Source organism: Lissotriton vulgaris, chromosome 7, assembly GCF_964263255.1.
Source record: "Lissotriton vulgaris chromosome 7, aLisVul1.2, whole genome shotgun sequence".
Classification (NCBI taxonomy): domain Eukaryota; kingdom Metazoa; phylum Chordata; class Amphibia; order Caudata; family Salamandridae; genus Lissotriton; species Lissotriton vulgaris.
The window spans coordinates 592182731-592200064 of NC_141695.1; the positions used below are offsets into that span (position 1 = coordinate 592182731).

General features: G+C 47.4%; 1 protein-coding gene across 1 annotated transcript in view; it reads left to right on the forward strand.

Moving 5' to 3' along the window:
* UBE2O (ubiquitin conjugating enzyme E2 O) overlaps positions 1-17334 on the forward strand; it is a 620140-nt gene that overhangs the window by 174053 nt on the left and 428753 nt on the right. The window contains exons 5-6 of the mRNA XM_086930688.1: positions 11350-11413; positions 11755-11898. Coding sequence (XP_086786814.1) covers positions 11350-11413; positions 11755-11898 — 208 coding nt within the window. The remainder of the gene's footprint in view (positions 1-11349; positions 11414-11754; positions 11899-17334) is intronic.

The window sequence follows — 17334 nt, forward strand, 5'->3', positions numbered from 1 at the left end:
TGTTACTGATTTTGTCATATTCTCCATGGTAGCATAGGTTTAATAAAAAGTTGCTGCATACCAAAGTACATCTTAGGATCAGGTAACCTGGCAATATACACGTACAGATATACTGATACAGATAGGCCATCCTCCTTTGAGTAAACTTCATTGGAAGAATGTGTATAGGTTGTTATAAAAGCTACAAAAATCGATGTGTGGGTTTCTAGACCAAATTTGTCACCATGCCAAAAACCGTCATTAATAATCCAACCCCCCCTTGGGTGTAGACCTACAGTATTTTCTGTCAGTAATATACATTTAATTGTAATGCCATTAAGAGGTTGTGTATGTCTGTATTGACATTTAGTGACAAATAGTTTGACCCATGTGAAAATCCAAGTGGTAGATTGACACTTGGTCCAAATGTATAATGTAGGCATCATTCACTTTCTACAGCTCATTTGGAGTTAAGGCTTGGCCCCAATATGCTCCAAAGGTATATATCATGCCGACCTACACTGTGTGTAAAGGGGGAGGGGGGCGAGGGTCATCCTGAGAGATGCCACTAAATGTGACATGCAAAATTACATGTACAAGAAAAGTGAAAATTTGGGTTTTACATCTGATCAGGGATCTGGAAAATTAGGAAAACGGCCCAAACGTAAATTTAAAATTATACCCACATGTAAGGCTTCACATATTTCAACGTACTAATTGGGGTATACTGAGATTTCTAGACCAGAGGTTACCTGCTTGCTTGGGCCTCCCTAGTCTGAGTTCTTCCCTAGCTCTAAGGAGAATTTTTCCACTGCCATTCTGGCCCCAACACCTTCTTCTTCTCTAAACCACCCTACCCACTACTTAGCATGGAAACTGCCTCACCAGGGGTAGGGAGGGTCCTTAATGTCAGAAATGACGGTGCCTCTGGCATCAATTAAAGTGCCTAGCGTAAAGTTGACCTTGGCTTGGAAACAGGTGCACCCCTTTGTCTGCTTCCTTTGCTTCCCGCCCAATGTAAAATTTAGGGTAGATTCTGACAAATATGTCTGAAAAAGCTTACTGACTGTGGGAGAAGATGCTGAACGGTCAAAAAACGATAATGCTCCATTAGAATAAATACCTTGCTTCACCAAAAATGTGATTCTTTTCTTAATAGAGACTATATTTAGACATTATGCCAGTGATGACCTGTCACGTATGCATTGTTTGTTACTGTGTGCTTACATAAGACATGCTACCAATCTGTAAAAGGGGACTGTTCTAGGGTGAAGTCATTGTGCGTCTTGTAAGTATGGATAAAAGTGAGCCGAACTGCGCTTAGTGAAGAGCTCCATTGCTAGTCTTTTATACCAAATGGACATAACTTGTGCCTTGTTTGCTTTACTGGTGCATGAATATACAGATAGCAGATGATTCTATAAAAGACATCGGTGTTAAAGAACCAGCTAACTAACAACTGTATTTTGAGGGCTTAAAAAACGTCTTTCTCTCAGTCAAAAGGCATTCCTTTTTTTGTAAAGTAAATGTAGTCTTTTCCAAGTTAATGGACTCTTCCTTTGAAAGGGTGCACGCGTGCTGTTTAATACTTGTCTTGTGAAGTAGCATTTCTTGTGGACGTTGCTCCACTTTAGGAAAGAGCTGAAGATGCACCTCTTTAAAGAACACTACCTCACAATTCATTAAGGGCCTATAACCCAGTTGCCTCTCCTGTCAGTCGTTAACTTTTACCTTGTCTTTTACCCTGTAAAGCGCTCAGCTGCTTTTTAGGTAGGTTTGCACTGTAGCAATACGATGGGCAAACCTGCATATGCCTATTTCACAGTGCTTAATTTGTGAGAAAAAAAGTAGCAGGACTCTTGTCACGTGGCCACTGCAGCTTGCACCACCCATTGCCCCTTCCTCTGCTGGCAATAACAACTACTAACCATGACACTTCTACAAGGGTGACAATTAGGGTTATTCCAGGCCACCCAAAGCTATAAGAATGGCTTGGGTAATTGGTATTAGCCATTTGTAATGTATAAATAATTATTAAACTGTTGTACTCCTTTCAAAATTAGACCGACAGATCCACCATATGCTGCAGTGTTATAAGTAGCGGTGCTAACAATTAAGTTCCAGTACCGAGCTCTGGAAACCACTGGCTCAAATTAAGCACTGCTCTGTCACACACCTTACTCTACAGTCCATAGCTCATTGAACTCTTCCTTATTTTCTTCCAGAAGCAATTTCATAATTCCACAATTATCAAACCATTTCACTCCCTTGTCTTCCAAAATTTCAGTTCTGCAGGATACCTCATTCTTATCCCTTTAGATGTGACAATGGTAATTGCATACTTTGTGGACCAAAAAAAACGCCCACTTAGAAGGCTACCTGCACATGGGTTATTCTCTTCAAAACAACCTGTTAGAAAGTATGATTATGTATCGCTGTGTTTTGCAGAAGGCCAGCTCCTTACCGAATTGGTACAAAGCTCAGTCTAGAGGTAACACTGCTATTGTTGCTTACATTAGTAATGCATTGTAAGCAAAATTTGTTTGTGCTCTAATTTCAGAGTTGACACTCCAGTAGAGAACCCCATTCAGTATAACAAGTTTCGTTAGCTGTCTCATGTTATCTCCATGTTCTGGTTAACTTTCCTCTGGGATCAAGGAATGCTCTAGTTAACAGGGCTGGAAGTATGCCAGTATTTAAGGATTAATGCTATGTAACAGAATTCCCAAAGTATGTTGAAGGGGATAACCTGAAAAGCTAGCCTGGTTCAAGCAGTCTTGGAAGTACATTGTATACACTTTATCTAGATCATCTATTGTTGGTTTACAGCTTTCCATCACTATTTTGTTATTGAGTGAGAAATCAATTATAGTCCTACTTCTCAATAAGAAGTGATAATTTGGAATTAATAAGCAGTGCTCACTCCCTTGTGACAAACAAGCAGAAAGGGTGTGACATAATTAATGGAAGTTTTTCTGGCCTCTCTTGGAAGATAAAATGCCTAAATGTCACAACACTATTGGACTTTGGAGCACTTTGCTGCATTTTTAGTGGCCAGATCAAAAGTTTTCTCTGATAAACCAAACATGTACTTGTTCCTTTCGTTTTTTCCTTCCAGGGAGGCATTTAGAAAGGGCTATCTTCAGTCCGTATTTGTCATTTATTGGTTCAATCCTGTTTAGGCTGCACTTTTATTTGAAAGAAAAACAGCCTTTTAAACGACTATAATTTTAAGTGACCATTTTGGTGAGAAACTTTTTCTCTTTTAAACGTTCCCGAGTCACATCACATAGGTGACATTGGATCTGTGGAAATTCAAAGGAAATACTTATGATGGTGAGCTAGATTGGCAAACCACACACTTCCTGCTAAGAAATCTTTAAAGAAAGAATGGAAAGGGGCGACCACTCGGTCCCCCCGAACGTATGGTGGAGTACCCCGATCTCCCCGGGAAACCATTTTGGGCGGGAGGCGTGTCCCGGCTGGTATGCCCGAAGCGGCGTAGCTGGGGCGCGCCTTTTCCCGCCCAAGAAGGGGTTGTCCTAGACACCAACACCGCCAGCCACGCCCGGGGGACGGATTGGAGGAGGGTCTACGCCCGCCCGACGAAGGATAAAAGGAGCGACAAGCCAAGGAAGCATCCTCTTGTTCCTGTGCTCTGAAGCTGCACCCCCGCGTTGCACGTGAGCTCGAGACGGAACGAAGAGCCAATTTTGAAATTGGTAATTTCTCTTTTTTCTCTTCTAGCGCTACAAGTCTTGTCCAGGACCTTCCATCTACGTGAGGAGAATGCCGGGCAAAAGGGTCGCAAAGAAGGTTAGCACCGACCAAATGCTCCGTATGCTGATGAAAGACATGGCGGAGATGAAAAGGAAAATGGCGGCCAGGGATGGTACAGGACGACCAAAAAGAACCATCCCAGGGGCGGTCCCTGCCGGGAGAAGAAAGAGGGCCAGGAACGGGGCAAATGAAGACGAGGTCCCAGTTCCGGAGGCTCCCCCGGCGAGCCCTCCCAGACCTGTGGAGGCTCCCGTGCCGGTTCCCGTCGAGGGGCAGCCGATCCCTGTTGTGGTTACCCCTGTGAACGAGGGGGACATGCCCCCGGAGTTGGCCGCCCAGCTGGCGGCATGGTTGGGTAGTAACAGCGTGGGTTCCGTTGCTCCAGGGGACACGGCCGAGGAGGCCAAGCAATTAATGAGGCAGTTGCGGCAATCACGGGAGGCCGCAAAACAACCTTGTCCTTTTTGTTTTCCCGCAGGCGCCCGTGGGTCAACCAGGATCAGGCGTTGGTACGGCGGGGTCGACAGTTACAGCGGCAGCTTCAGGTAAGCCATTGCCGATGGTTGGGGAGGGATCGGTACCTTCGAGGAGGGAGAAAATTGTGCAGCATATCCCGAAGGAGGTGAAGGAGAGGATATGGGCAGATAAATATGTAAACATATTTTCCTTGTTGACCGATCACTACGAAATCGAGCATGTAAAAAACCAGAAAGAGTTTCTGCATCCAAGTGTGTGGCGAGCCAGGATGGCCGGTTTTAGAGTCGATGAATCGATAGGCAATTGGGGCAGAGCGTTCGGAATGTTCACTGCAATTATGGGGGAACGTAGGCCCGATTTGTTGGGGGAATTGGCTGTGTATCAGACACGTATCATGGGTTTTCATGAAACGTATGGAGGAAATCAATGGTTTGCCTATGATAATATATTTCGTAAATCCAAGGAACATGATTCATCCCTGACATGGGATTGTTTTGACTCCATTTCATGGCAAAATATGGAAATGGGGAAGTCGCCAGCATTGGGGGGTGAGATGGCCGGGTATTCCCGCCATTCGTCAGGGACGCCCTTTCGAGCAAGTTCCAGCAATGACCGGAACTCAAGGACTAGCGGCAGCACAGGGAAAAAAGGGGTCTGCTGGAGCTTTAACAGGGGCAAATGTACTAGGCCTCAGGGTTCTTGTAAATTCAGGCACGAATGTTCGGGGTGTGGCCAGTCCTCCCATCCGGAGAATACGTGCAGAGCCAAGACTAGTGATACGGGGAGTAGGGGTAGCGCCAAACAGGTCTGAAATGGTCCAGGGGGCGCCGCTACCGACCCCGGTTGATATCATGGCAATGATCCCTTGGCTAAACGAATACCCAGATCATATCTCCGCTGGGGTGTTGCGAGATGGTTTCTCATATGGTTTCCGCATCCCGGCGGGGGATTTTCAGGGTGAAGCACAATGTAAGAATCAACTATCGGTGCAGCAGAATGCGGCGGTGGTACAAGCAAAGATTGGTAAAGAGGTGGCCCGAGGTCGGGTTGCTGGACCATATGACCACCCGCCAGTTGCTAATTTTGTTTGTTCACCCCTCGGTGTAGTCCCCAAAAAAGATCCAGGGGAATTCAGGTTGATACATAATTTGTCAGCTCCAAGGGGTCTTTCGGTGAACGATGCGATTGACCCGGGAGTTTGTTCGGTGCGGTACGCATCTTTCGATGAGGCCGTCGCCATTTTGAATCGCCTAGGGCCCGGAGCGCTGATGGCTAAATCAGATATCGAGTCAGCGTTCCGGTTGCTCCCGGTACACCCAGACGATCAGCGTCTCCTTGGTTTCATGTTTCAGGGTCGCTATTACATGGATAAATGTATGCCAATGGGTTGCTCCATCTCTTGTGCTTATTTTGAAGGATTCAGTTGTTTTTTGCAATGGGCCTTCACAAGAATAACAGGGTTTACTCATGTGATGCATTATCTTGATGATTTTCTGTTCCTGGGGGCAGCTGGGGACATAGAGTGTGCACGAGCTTTGAATGAATTTTGTGATCTCATGAGGCGCTTTTGCGTGCCATTGGCACCCGGTAAGACAGTGGGGCCGTCTACTTCGCTCGAGTTTCTTGGAATAGAGCTCGATTCCGAAGAGGGGTGCTTCCGCTTGCCCAAGGAAAAGGTGGCGAAATTCGAGGCATCGCTTAAAGCATGTATTAGCGCGACCAAAGTGAGATTACATCAGTTACAGCAGGTCGTGGGTCAACTGAATTTTGCCCTGAGAGTGATCCCAATGGCGCGCCCATTTTCCCGCTCGATTGCGCAGGCCATGGTTGGCCTTAAGGAAGGCCACCACCGCACAAGGCTCTCGGCTGAGGTCCGGCAGGACATGCTCATATGGTTGGCATTTCTGGCGGATTTCAACGGTCGGTCGTGTGGAGCAAACCCGGGGTCTCCTCGGAGGAGTAGGGGTTGTGGACAGACTCAGCAGGGAGTGTTGGATTTGGCGCCATTTTTGGTAATCACTGGTCAGCACAAACCTGGCCGGCATGGTGGCACGAGAATGGGCTCACAGGTAACATAGGATTTCTTGAGCTTTTCCCTATTCTGGTGGCCTTGAAAACATGGCCCGAGGGATTTCGTGACCGCGCTGTGGTGTTCTGGTCTGATAATATGACCGTTGTTGAGTGTATCAATAGTCAGGCTGCCCGCTGCAGATGGATCTTGAGATTGCTGAAGGAAATTGTTTTACTGTGTATGAGGCTAAACGTCCACTTTAGGGCAAAACATGTGCCAGGGGTGTTAAATCAGGCAGCTGATGTGCTTTCTCGTTCCCGTATGCAGGCCTTCTGGGGTTTCCTACCCTCAGCGGACCCGGTGGCGGCACCTTTTCCCGAAGCTCTCTGGTCTCTCGGTGCCCCGGACTACAAGACCTCGTGGGAGAGAGTCTAGCTCCCAGAACAAGGAAGGCATACGAAGGGGCGTTCCGTTCCTATTGGTCCTTTTTGGGTTCTGCTGGGGGGGAGCTATGGGGCCAAGAGGAGTATGTCCTGAAGTTTCTGTTATCCTTACGTCAGGCAGGCAAATCAGTAGCCACGGCACAGAGGCACCGGGCCGCTATTTCTTTCATGGCACGAGCTCATGGTCTCCAGGACCCCACAGCGTCTTTTGTGGTTCAGAAGGCGCTGCGAGGGTGGCAACGCCTTGAGGGTCGCAGAGTGGACGACAGGCACCCGATAGGTCTGGAAAGGTTGGCCCTGTTGATGTCAGTACTCCCTGCAACATGTTCATCTCAATATGAGACAGTACTGTTTAGAGCCGCTTTTTCATTAGCATTCCATGGGGCTATGAGGGTAAGCGAGCTGGTAGCAAGGAATAAGCAGGATACGGGGGGGGACTGTGCCGAGAGCACATCCGCATTAAAGGGGAAACAATGGTAGTCTCGTTTGCCAGGTCCGAGACCGATCAAGGAGCAAACGGCGATTGTGTAGTAGTCCGCCGGATTCCCGGATCGCCCATGTGCCCGGTAGCCTGCGTTGAGGAATATTTGGCGCAGAGGGCGGCAGCATGGGGGGGAAGCTTACTGAGGCACGCCGATGCCACCCCGCTGACGAGGTTTCAGTTCCAACGGGTGCTTGCGATGGCAATTACAGCCGCAGGGTTAAACCCGTGTGAGTTTGGGACCCATTCCTTCAGGATAGGGGCTGCGACTGAGGCCACAGCCAGGGGTCTGAGTGTTGATAAAGTGAAACAGTTGGGGCGTTGGTCCTCGAATTGTTATAAACGGTACGTGCGGTTGCACATGTTGTGAAGCTAATATCATGAACTCACGCTTCTTGTTTTTGTTTGGTTTTGCAGTTTCGCATGCTTTCGAGGCGGGGCAGACTGTGCAGTCGACCCGACACCTGGGAACCAGCGGTCAAAGGACACCGGCTGTGGACAGAGTGGTGTGGGTCGTGGGCCATTCATACGTGAGGCGTGCCGCAGACGTATTCAAAGCAGGTGACATGATTCACATGGCTGGGGAATACGGGTACAGGGTGACCTTCTACGGAAGGGGCGGGCTCTGTATTGACCAGTTTCAGGTTTTTATGGAGGGTTTGTTAGGGCGGACGAGGTCACCGCCATCTATACTCATAGTGCATCTTGGGGGCAATGATTTGGTGACCATTGGTCGGCGAGTGCTTCTCGAGGTAATATTATCCACTGTAAGTTGGTTGGCAAAGAGGGTCCCTGGGTGCACAATTGCATGGTCCCACATGATCCCACGGAAGGTGTGGCGGGGGGCTAATTCTGTGTCTGCTTTAAATCATTCTGTGAAGAAAGTAAATAAACTTGGTAGATTGTTTCGAACGAATACATTGCATTCTATTCCGCATGGGTGTATCAGGGGGGATCAGATGTATTTGGAGGACGGGGTTCATTTGTCCCGGGTGGGGAATGATTTACTCATAGGAGACTTCATAGCTTGGTTGAAGAATTTGTAGCCATGACCTTTAAGTAGGAGTTTTTGGGGGGTCCGGATAGCCGGTCAACTATCCGGGCCTGTGGCGGTAAGGTCATGATCGGTGAGCAGTAATTGGAAGATCCCTAGAGGTTTGGGCGTCACCCATTACGGATGGGAGCGCCCGGGGGCAGGCGGCCATTGGCCCCTCAAACGGGAGGCGGTCCCATCTAAGGATGGGACGCCGAAAGGGAAGGCGGCCATAGGCCCCTTCATTGGGTAGGAGGGGATACGGACCCCTCCTCGGAATTTCCCGGGGCCCGGACATCTGCGACGGCAGGTGTGGTAAGTTGTGTGGGGTGGGAGGGGGGTCTACGCTACCTTCTAGACACCTCACACGAGTCCTCGGACGACCACTAAGATGGCGTCGAGTTAACAGGGGCCCCCCGCTAAGGCAAGGGAAATTGGAAGTTGGCACAGAGGTACAGTCCTCTGTGCGCCCGCCCCTCACAAGTGAGGGGGGAATTGGTATTGGGGATCTGACACCGGTTACGACCTTGCCGTTGGCCCGTAACGTTAGGATGTACAATTTCAATGTTCAGAAATGCATTTGCAGGATGTTTAGTATCGGCTAGGAGAACCTTTGTATTAGAGATGTGTTAAGGTCAGCCAAGAACATCGTACTGTATAAATGAAATTGTACATGATATGAAACTGTTATTTTAATGTTTTAATTTTGTTTCATATTTTAATAAATACGGCCGGGAAGGGTAACTCCCTCCCGCCTTCCAAAAGTTCAGAACCGTCTCCGTCTTCCCATCCTTGGGGATTTGTGTTGAGAGGGGGTGGCGGGTATCTCAGCCATATGGAAAGGGGCGACCACTCGGTCCCCCCGAACGTATGGTGGAGTACCCCGATCTCCCCGGGAAACCATTTTGGGCGGGAGGCGTGTCCCGGCTGGTATGCCCGAAGCGGCGTAGCTGGGGCGCGCATTTTCCCGCCCAAGAAGGGGTTGTCCTAGACACCAACACCGCCAGCCACGCCCGGGGGACGGATTGGAGGAGGGTCTACGTCCGGCCGACGAAAGATTAAAGGAGCGACAAGCCAAGGAAGCATCCTCTTGTTCCTGTGCTCTGAAGCTGCACCCCCGCGTTGCACGTGAGCTCGAGACGGAACGAAGAGCCAATTTTGACCCACCCACCAGCCCCTGTTGACAGCGACTTGTTGGAATAAAATTGATTGACGTGAATTGGTTTCTCTTACAGGTTGTCTTGGAATAAAGTTGATAATGTGTGTATAATAAAGGATGATTTTCGTTTTTAACATGTTTTCTTAGCAGAAATGTTTGCGAATAAGTTTAATGATGATGCTCAGTAGAGTTGGTTTCTCTTACAGGTTGTCTTGGAATAAAGTTGATAATGTGTGTATAATAAAGGATGATTTTCGTTTTTAACATGTTTTCTTAGCAGAAATGTTTGCGAATAAGTTTAATGGTGATGCTCAGTAGAGTTCTAAGTGAAATCGTTTGAATGTGATAATTTCCTTTTCGTTAGCTTAGTTTAAAATGTCGTATTTATTTCTGGTCGGGCGGTAAGGTCATGATCGGTGAGCAGTAATTGGAAGATCCCTAGAGGTTTGGGCGTCACCCATTACGGATGGGAGCGCCCGGGGGGAGGCGGCCATTGGCCCCTCAAACGGGAGGCGGTCCCATCTAAGGATGGGACGCCGAAAGGGAAGGCGGCCATAGGCCCCTTCATTGGGTAGGAGGGGATACGGACCCCTCCTCGGAATTTCCCGGGGCCCGGACATCTGCGACGGCAGGTGTGGTAAGTTGTGTGGGGTGGGAGGGGGGTCTACGCTACCTTCTAGACACCTCACACGAGTCCTCGGACGACCACTAAGATGGCGTCGAGTTAACAGGGGGCCCCCGCTAAGGCAAGGGAAATTGGAAGTTGGCACAGAGGTACAGTCCTCTGTGCGCCCGCCCCTCACAAGTGAGGGGGGAATTGGTATTGGGGATCTGACACCGGTTACGACCTTGCCGTTGGCCCGTAACGTTAGGATGTACAATTTCAATGTTCAGAAATGCATTTGCAGGATGTTTAGTATCGGCTAGGAGAACCTTTGTATTAGAGATGTGTTAAGGTCAGCCAAGAACATCGTACTGTATAAATGAAATTGTACATGATATGAAACTGTTATTTTAATGTTTTAATTTTGTTTCATATTTTAATAAATACGGCCGGGAAGGGTAACTCCCTCCCGCCTTCCAAAAGTTCAGAACCGTCTCCGTCTTCCCATCCTTGGGGATTTGTGTTGAGAGGGGGTGGCGGGTATCTCAGCCATATAAATAGGTGCTACTTCGTTGCACATTTATCCAAAGTTGTGTATACTTACAACCTTGTCACAATGGGTTTTAAAAATCAGCACCCAATTCACCTATTTGTTAGTGGTACCTAATAGTTAAGACCAAGCCCATCAGTGGGGACCAGCTGTTGGCTACCCATTTCCTGCTCAGGTTGCAGCTTTGTTTGGGCATTTTAGTTTAGGTTCTTCGTTCTTGAGCAGGGTATTGCTTGATTTCTAAGCAAACGTATTTGACCTCTATTCTTGTTAACCGTGTTAGCATCAACTGTAAAACTACGTTTAGGCTCAAGACAACTTATTTTCGCACTCTGTGTGGCACCAGTCAACTCCAGTTTTTGAGCATTCTTCATAGGACTTGTATAACTTATGTTTCCTTTTAGTGAGAGTCCTGGCTTGTGGTTTGCCTTATTTCCTTAGTTCACTGGTACTTCAGCCAGTCCTTTATTTTTTCCCTGTTTTGTAAAGTCTGTTTTTTTATGCCTACCCAAACTCTCTGTTGCACTTCAGTATGCTTCCTTCCTTTCTGTCTGCTTTTGCAGCAGGGATATTTTGATCTCCATAATAAATATTTTTGCTTAAGTTAGTCTCCTTCTTGCCTTTGGTGAGTGACAGTGTGAAGACCAAAATCTCTGGGCTATTTGTAACCTTCACGGAGTTTGTTTGCATTGCGTGCAACATAGATTGCCAGGGAGAACATCCAATTTTAGAATTTTTTCTTTCTCTTTTGTGTTTTTACAGGTATGCATTAGAAGATTTTTCCTCTGCACTTTTTCACCTGCTTTGCTCTGTCTTTTGGTTCCCTTTATAGATGTTCCATGAGCTCAGACGATGGGTCCAAACTCTATGATGTCTGCCCCCATGTCAGTGACTCAGTAAGTAGAAGCTCAGTGGCGCTCTCCATCTTAGACCACACTAGACCAAGTGAACAATTAATATACTGAGTAGTCCATACATGTTTTGATGGATTAAGGGTGAGAAGTCCATGCGTGGTACTCTTTGCACATAAAGTGAGTAGGTTAGATTTGCAATGTGTATTTTTGTCCCATTCCAAAATTTTCATGGTAAGGGTGCATAGTTAGACACATTTTTCTTTCTACATTAGTAGTGTTTTTTTGTCTGGCAGCTTTTGGGAATGTAGAAACAGTATTTAAAGTCTTTATACTCTTACAATTCAGTGGTGTGTATTTATGCCTAATACTTTCTTCCTTTCCAGGGACTCTTCTTTGATGATTCATATGGCTTCTATCCTGGACAAGTGCTCATCGGGCCTTCTAAAGTGTTCTCTGGTGTTCAGTGGCTATCTGGTGTGAAGCCAGTTCTAAGCACCAAGAGCAAGTTCCGAGTGGTGGTAGAAGAGGTGAGCTCAGTGGTTATTGCACAAGTAAATCTAATTTTTGAATCCTGTATCTGTAGTAGAAGAGGGAAGGAAAAGGTACTTATCAACACTTGATGTGGCCAGTGATTAATTTGAGCAAGTGATTGCCAGCAAGGGGAGGGGGGAGCCTGTGCGGGCGGGGCAGGGGGTGGCACTGCCACTTATTTTTTTGGAACTGACACTTTTGTTTCATATGAGCTATGTTCGAGGCATGTGGGCTGCTGAATTCATATCTGTGCATAGATCGCCGCCTAGTGTTGGGTCCGGCTGATTGCATGTTGTTGTCCTGGAAGAGTCTTCGAAGTATCACGAGATAGGTGGCTCCTCCCCTGGACTACAGTGCGCATGGGCATCCTCAGATTGTTTTTTTCCGCCATCGGGTTCGGATGTACTTTCCAACACTCCAAGTTCGGAATTAACTAACTCTTTTCTAAAGGCCAAAAGGCCTTCGGATCCATCGGTATTGTTCAGCGCTCGGTACCGATATACTTTCTAAACCTCTATTGCACTTCGGTCGTCGAATCTGGCCGTGAGGCCTTCTCGACGCCACGTGGACCAGCCGTCGATGGAACGAAGTCCATTCGAATACTGCCCGCAGTGCAACTCGAAGTTCCCGCACACAGATAAGCATCCCGTGTGCAACAAATGCCTATCTCCAGATCACAAAAAAGATAGTTGCCTGGCCTGTGCCCAGTTCCGGTCCAAAAAGACTATCCGGAATCGAAGGGCGGCGAGGCAAGAAATGCAGCAGTCGGCACCAGAGCCCGATAATATCTTTGACGATGAAGAAGAACTAGCTAGCGCCGAAGAATCTGATCAAAACTAATACCAGTACTCGGAGCACGACTCCGATGATTACCTCGAAGAGGAGGACCCAATCGTCGATCTCTAGGAATACGATCAAGACATCGTAGCTGTTGAAGACGACTCTGATGACGACCCGGGGCGAACCGTGAGTACACCGCCCCATATAGACACTATACCAATATCAGAGACTCGGGTCGAGGCATCGCCAGCAGGCCTTAGCCAAGATCAACATTCTAGTTCTACAACCCCGTCATACCGCCCGGCTAAGAACATATTCAAAGAGCTCTCTGAGACACGCCATACGGCACCGGTTCCATTGAAACCAAAACTCGTCGACAACACCGTCTTCGGACCAAAAGTCGTCGAAACAAAAGTAATTAAGCCAAAGGTCATCGAGCTGAAGGCAGTAGCCCCAACACAGCCTTCGAAGCCAAAGACAGTCAAGTCTACATCTAAGATTAAAGCTGTCGAGTTGAGCTCAAAGACTAAAGCCGTTGAGTCAACATTGCGGCCAAAAAACGTCAATTCGACGCAAAAGCACATCAAATCGAGCCCAAAAACAAAGCACGTCGAATCAAGCAAAGTAGCATCAAATATCGACAAAGGGGTAAAAACAGTTTGACGAAAGTAAAAGGCCTACGCCCAAAACTAACATCGAACCAAAAGTGAAACCTAGAGTGGAACAAAATAAATTGGTCGAGCCGAAGCACCTCGAACCAAAAAAGGGCATTGAGCCAAAACCTCAAACACCTAAAACACCGTCGAGCCGACCAAACCGCTCGGTCAGAAAAAGGTGGTGAAGCCAGCCAAAGACGTTCAACCGACAAAACCTGTCGAAAAAACATCAAAAATCGATCCAACCACAAAAGACGGTCGAACCCACTAAACATATCGACCCGAAAACAAGCAAAACAAAGGCTACCGCAACAAGGCCAAAAACTGTGGAGGACGAGCTTATTCACCCAGACCCCACCACAAAAGACCAGTCAAAACTGTATATTAACCCAGAAACTGGTAAAGTGACTGTTTACACAAAAAAGAAAAGGCATCTGCCAATAGAAGACTTTCCTAGAATACCACTCAAAAAGAAGACTGTGCTACCTCTCCAATACCTTTTGAACCTATCAATCCAGCTATGCCTACAACCCCATATACCCCAACATCACCTGACTACAACCCAGATGAAGATCAGGATGCAGATGTGGGGTTTGGTTATCCACAAAACCCAACTGGAGACCCCAACCTACACCCATGGGGGGCAGGAGGAGAACCAGACAATGAAGGGACTCTGCCCATTACTGAACCTGCAGTTTACCAAACTAAGCCATCACCAACAGCAGATACTGTGGCCTTTAATTCTTTACTTGATAGAGCAGCTACCTACCATAATGTAGATATGCACTCTGATGCTATTGAAGAAGACTTTCTCTTTGCTACACTAACAACATCTGAGAGACCTGTAAAAACACTCCTCATGTTTAAGGGCGTCTTAAAACACGCACATGACATTTTTAAGGACACTGCTAGGGCACGGGTCATAAACCCTAGAATTGAAAAGAAATATAGGGCTGCACCTATAGATCCTAGATACATCAAGGGCCAGCTACACCTAGACTCTCTAGTGGTATCCAACGCACGTAAACGGGCTAATTCCCAAACTACCGGAGAGGCTTCTCCTCCGGACAAATAGTCAAAGATCTTTGAGGCATCAGGCAAAAGAGTAGCAGCTCAAGCTGCAAACTCATGGAGAATTGGCAATACACAGGCCTTGCTGGCCAGATATGACAGGGCACACTACGAAAGCTTAGAAGAAATTCTCCAACACTTACCTGATCCTTACAAACAGCAGGCAGATTAACTTATACAGGAGGGAAAGCTCATCACCAATGCCTCAATTAAATGTGCCCTAGACGTGGCGGATACAGCGGCCAGATCCATCAATATAAGCGTGCTGCTAAGGCGACACACATGGCTCCGCATATCGGCCTTTAAGAATTGTGGATTGAATTTCATTCTTAATCAGCCCAGACTTTTTATTTGGTCCAGCAGTTGACTCAATTCTGGACAAAATGAAAAAGGATGCGGAAACAGCAAAGTCCATGGGAGCTCTCCAGTCCCAACAACACCGGGGCTCCTTTCGTCGCTCCAATTATAGAGGAGGAGTGCGAAGTAATACATCACAGCAATCCTCCAGCTACAAAAGTAACACGCAATCCACATACAGCAAAAACACAAACTGGGTGGATACAGAGGCAATAACACCAAAGGAAGGGGTCGTGGAGGAAATGCAAATAGATCCTCCACTAACAACTAAACAGTGACTTCTTGGCACTACCCCCAGACCATATAACACCGTTCAGGGGAAGACTACAACAATTTCTGCCAATTTGGTTAAATATCACAACAGACAAGTGGGTCAGGAAAATTATCCAACATGGCTATTGCCTAGAACTCACCTCAACCCCTCCCAACATACCACCTGTGCACCGTCCAATGTCACAGGAACATATAACACTACTGCAGCAAGAGGTCATCAGTATGCTGCAAAAGGGGGCCATAGAACCAGTCCCACTACAACATCAAGGAACAGGTGTATACTCCCTATACTTCCCAATTCCAAAGAAGGACGGGCTCTCAGACCAATATTGGACCTCAGGCCCCTCAACCTGTACATTTTGTCGGAGCATTTTCATATGCTCACTCTCCAGCAAGTCTTACCATTGCTTCGCAAGAGAGACTTCCTAGCAACTCTGGACCTCAAAGACGCATACTTTCATATACCAATACACCCTACTCACAGAAAGTATCTCAGGTTCACCATTCAAGGACAGCACTACCAGTTCAAAGTCCTACCATTTGGTGTCGCAACAGCTCCACGCGTCTTCACCAAATGTCTAGCCACAGTGGCGGCACATCTCAGAAGGCAACACATCCATGTGTACCCATATCTGGACGATTGGCTAATACACGCGCCATCGGCCAAGCAGTGTGCCAACCACATGTCAAAAACATCCATCTCTTGCACAGTTTAGGCTTCTCGCTAAACTACCCAAAATCACATCTGCAACCCTCCCATGTACAACAATACCTGGGAACAACTATAGATACACTGGCAGCAAAAGCATATCCCAACGCAGCACGGATCAATGGCATGCAGGCATTGATCCAAAAATTCTGGCCCAACACTCAGTGCCAGCTCGAGTGTTTATGCAACTGATAGGCATGATGGCCTCGAGCATATTCATAGTCCCTCATGCCAGACTACAGATGCGTCCTCTCCAAGAGTGCCTAGCAAAGCAGTGGAACCAGGCTCAAGGGCAATTACAGGACCTAGTGTTGGTGACCAGTCGGGCATACAACTCTCTGCATTGGTGGAATCCACAAAACCTTTGCAAAGGACGACTGTTCCAAGAGCCTGTCCCACAAATATTGTTAACCGCGGATGCATCCCTACTAGGATGGGGAGCCCATGTCCTACACTACACAGTAGAGGGACTCTGGACTGTACAACAAAAGATGCACATCAACCTTCTAGAGCTGATGGCTATCTTTCAAGCTCTAAAAGCGTTCAAGACACACTTGTGCAACAAAACCGTGTTGATCCGGACGGACAACATGACAGCTATCTATTACATTCAGAAACAGGGAGGAACACACTCACCACAGCTGTCGCACCTAGCTCAATCAATGTGGAAGTGGGCCATTCAAAGGAACATGTTTCTTATGGCAGATTACCTCCCAGGCAAGGACAATCAAGTAGCCGACCTGCTCAGCAGGCTCAGTCAACAAATGCACGAATGGGAGATTCACCCCACAGTGCTACAACCATTCTTCCGGAAGTGGTGTCACCCGGAAATAGATCTGTTTGCCACAAGCAAAAACGCAAAATGCCAGTACCTTGCCGCCAGGTTCCCGCAATCGCAGGGCAATGCGATATGGATGAATTGGTCAGGCAAATTTGCGTACGCTTCTCCCCCAGCTCCCTTTAATACCGCTGGTGGCACGCAAATTGCGCCAACATTCGCTGACACTGATCCTAGTTGCTCCCACATGGGCGAGACAGCCATGGTACACAACGTTCCTAGAACTGTCGGTGGTGCCCCATCAAAGACTGCGACTCACGCCCAATCTTCTAACTCAGAGCCATGGAGAAATCCAACACCCAGACCCGTAACAGCTGAACCTGGCGATATGGCTCCTGAAATCCTAGAATTTGGATACCTGAACTTACCTCCAAACTGCATGAATATTATCAAAGGGGCAAGAAAACCCACTACCAGAGCATGTTATGCAGCAAAGTGGAAACGTTTTGTCATTTACTGTCGTAACAATGATATTAACCCACTTGATGCTTCTACTCAAAACATCATTTGCTATCTCTTGCACCTACAACGGTGCAATTTAGCCTATTCATCCATCAGGATACATTTAGCTGCGTTAGCAGCATATCTTCAAAACAGGCAACACTATTTAGGGTGCCAGCAATTAAGGCGTTTAAGGAAGGACTCGAACGTGTAATTCCTCCAAGACACCCACCTTCACCAGTCTGGAATCTAAATATTGTTTTAACCAGACTTATGGGACCACCTTTTGAACCACTACACTCATGCG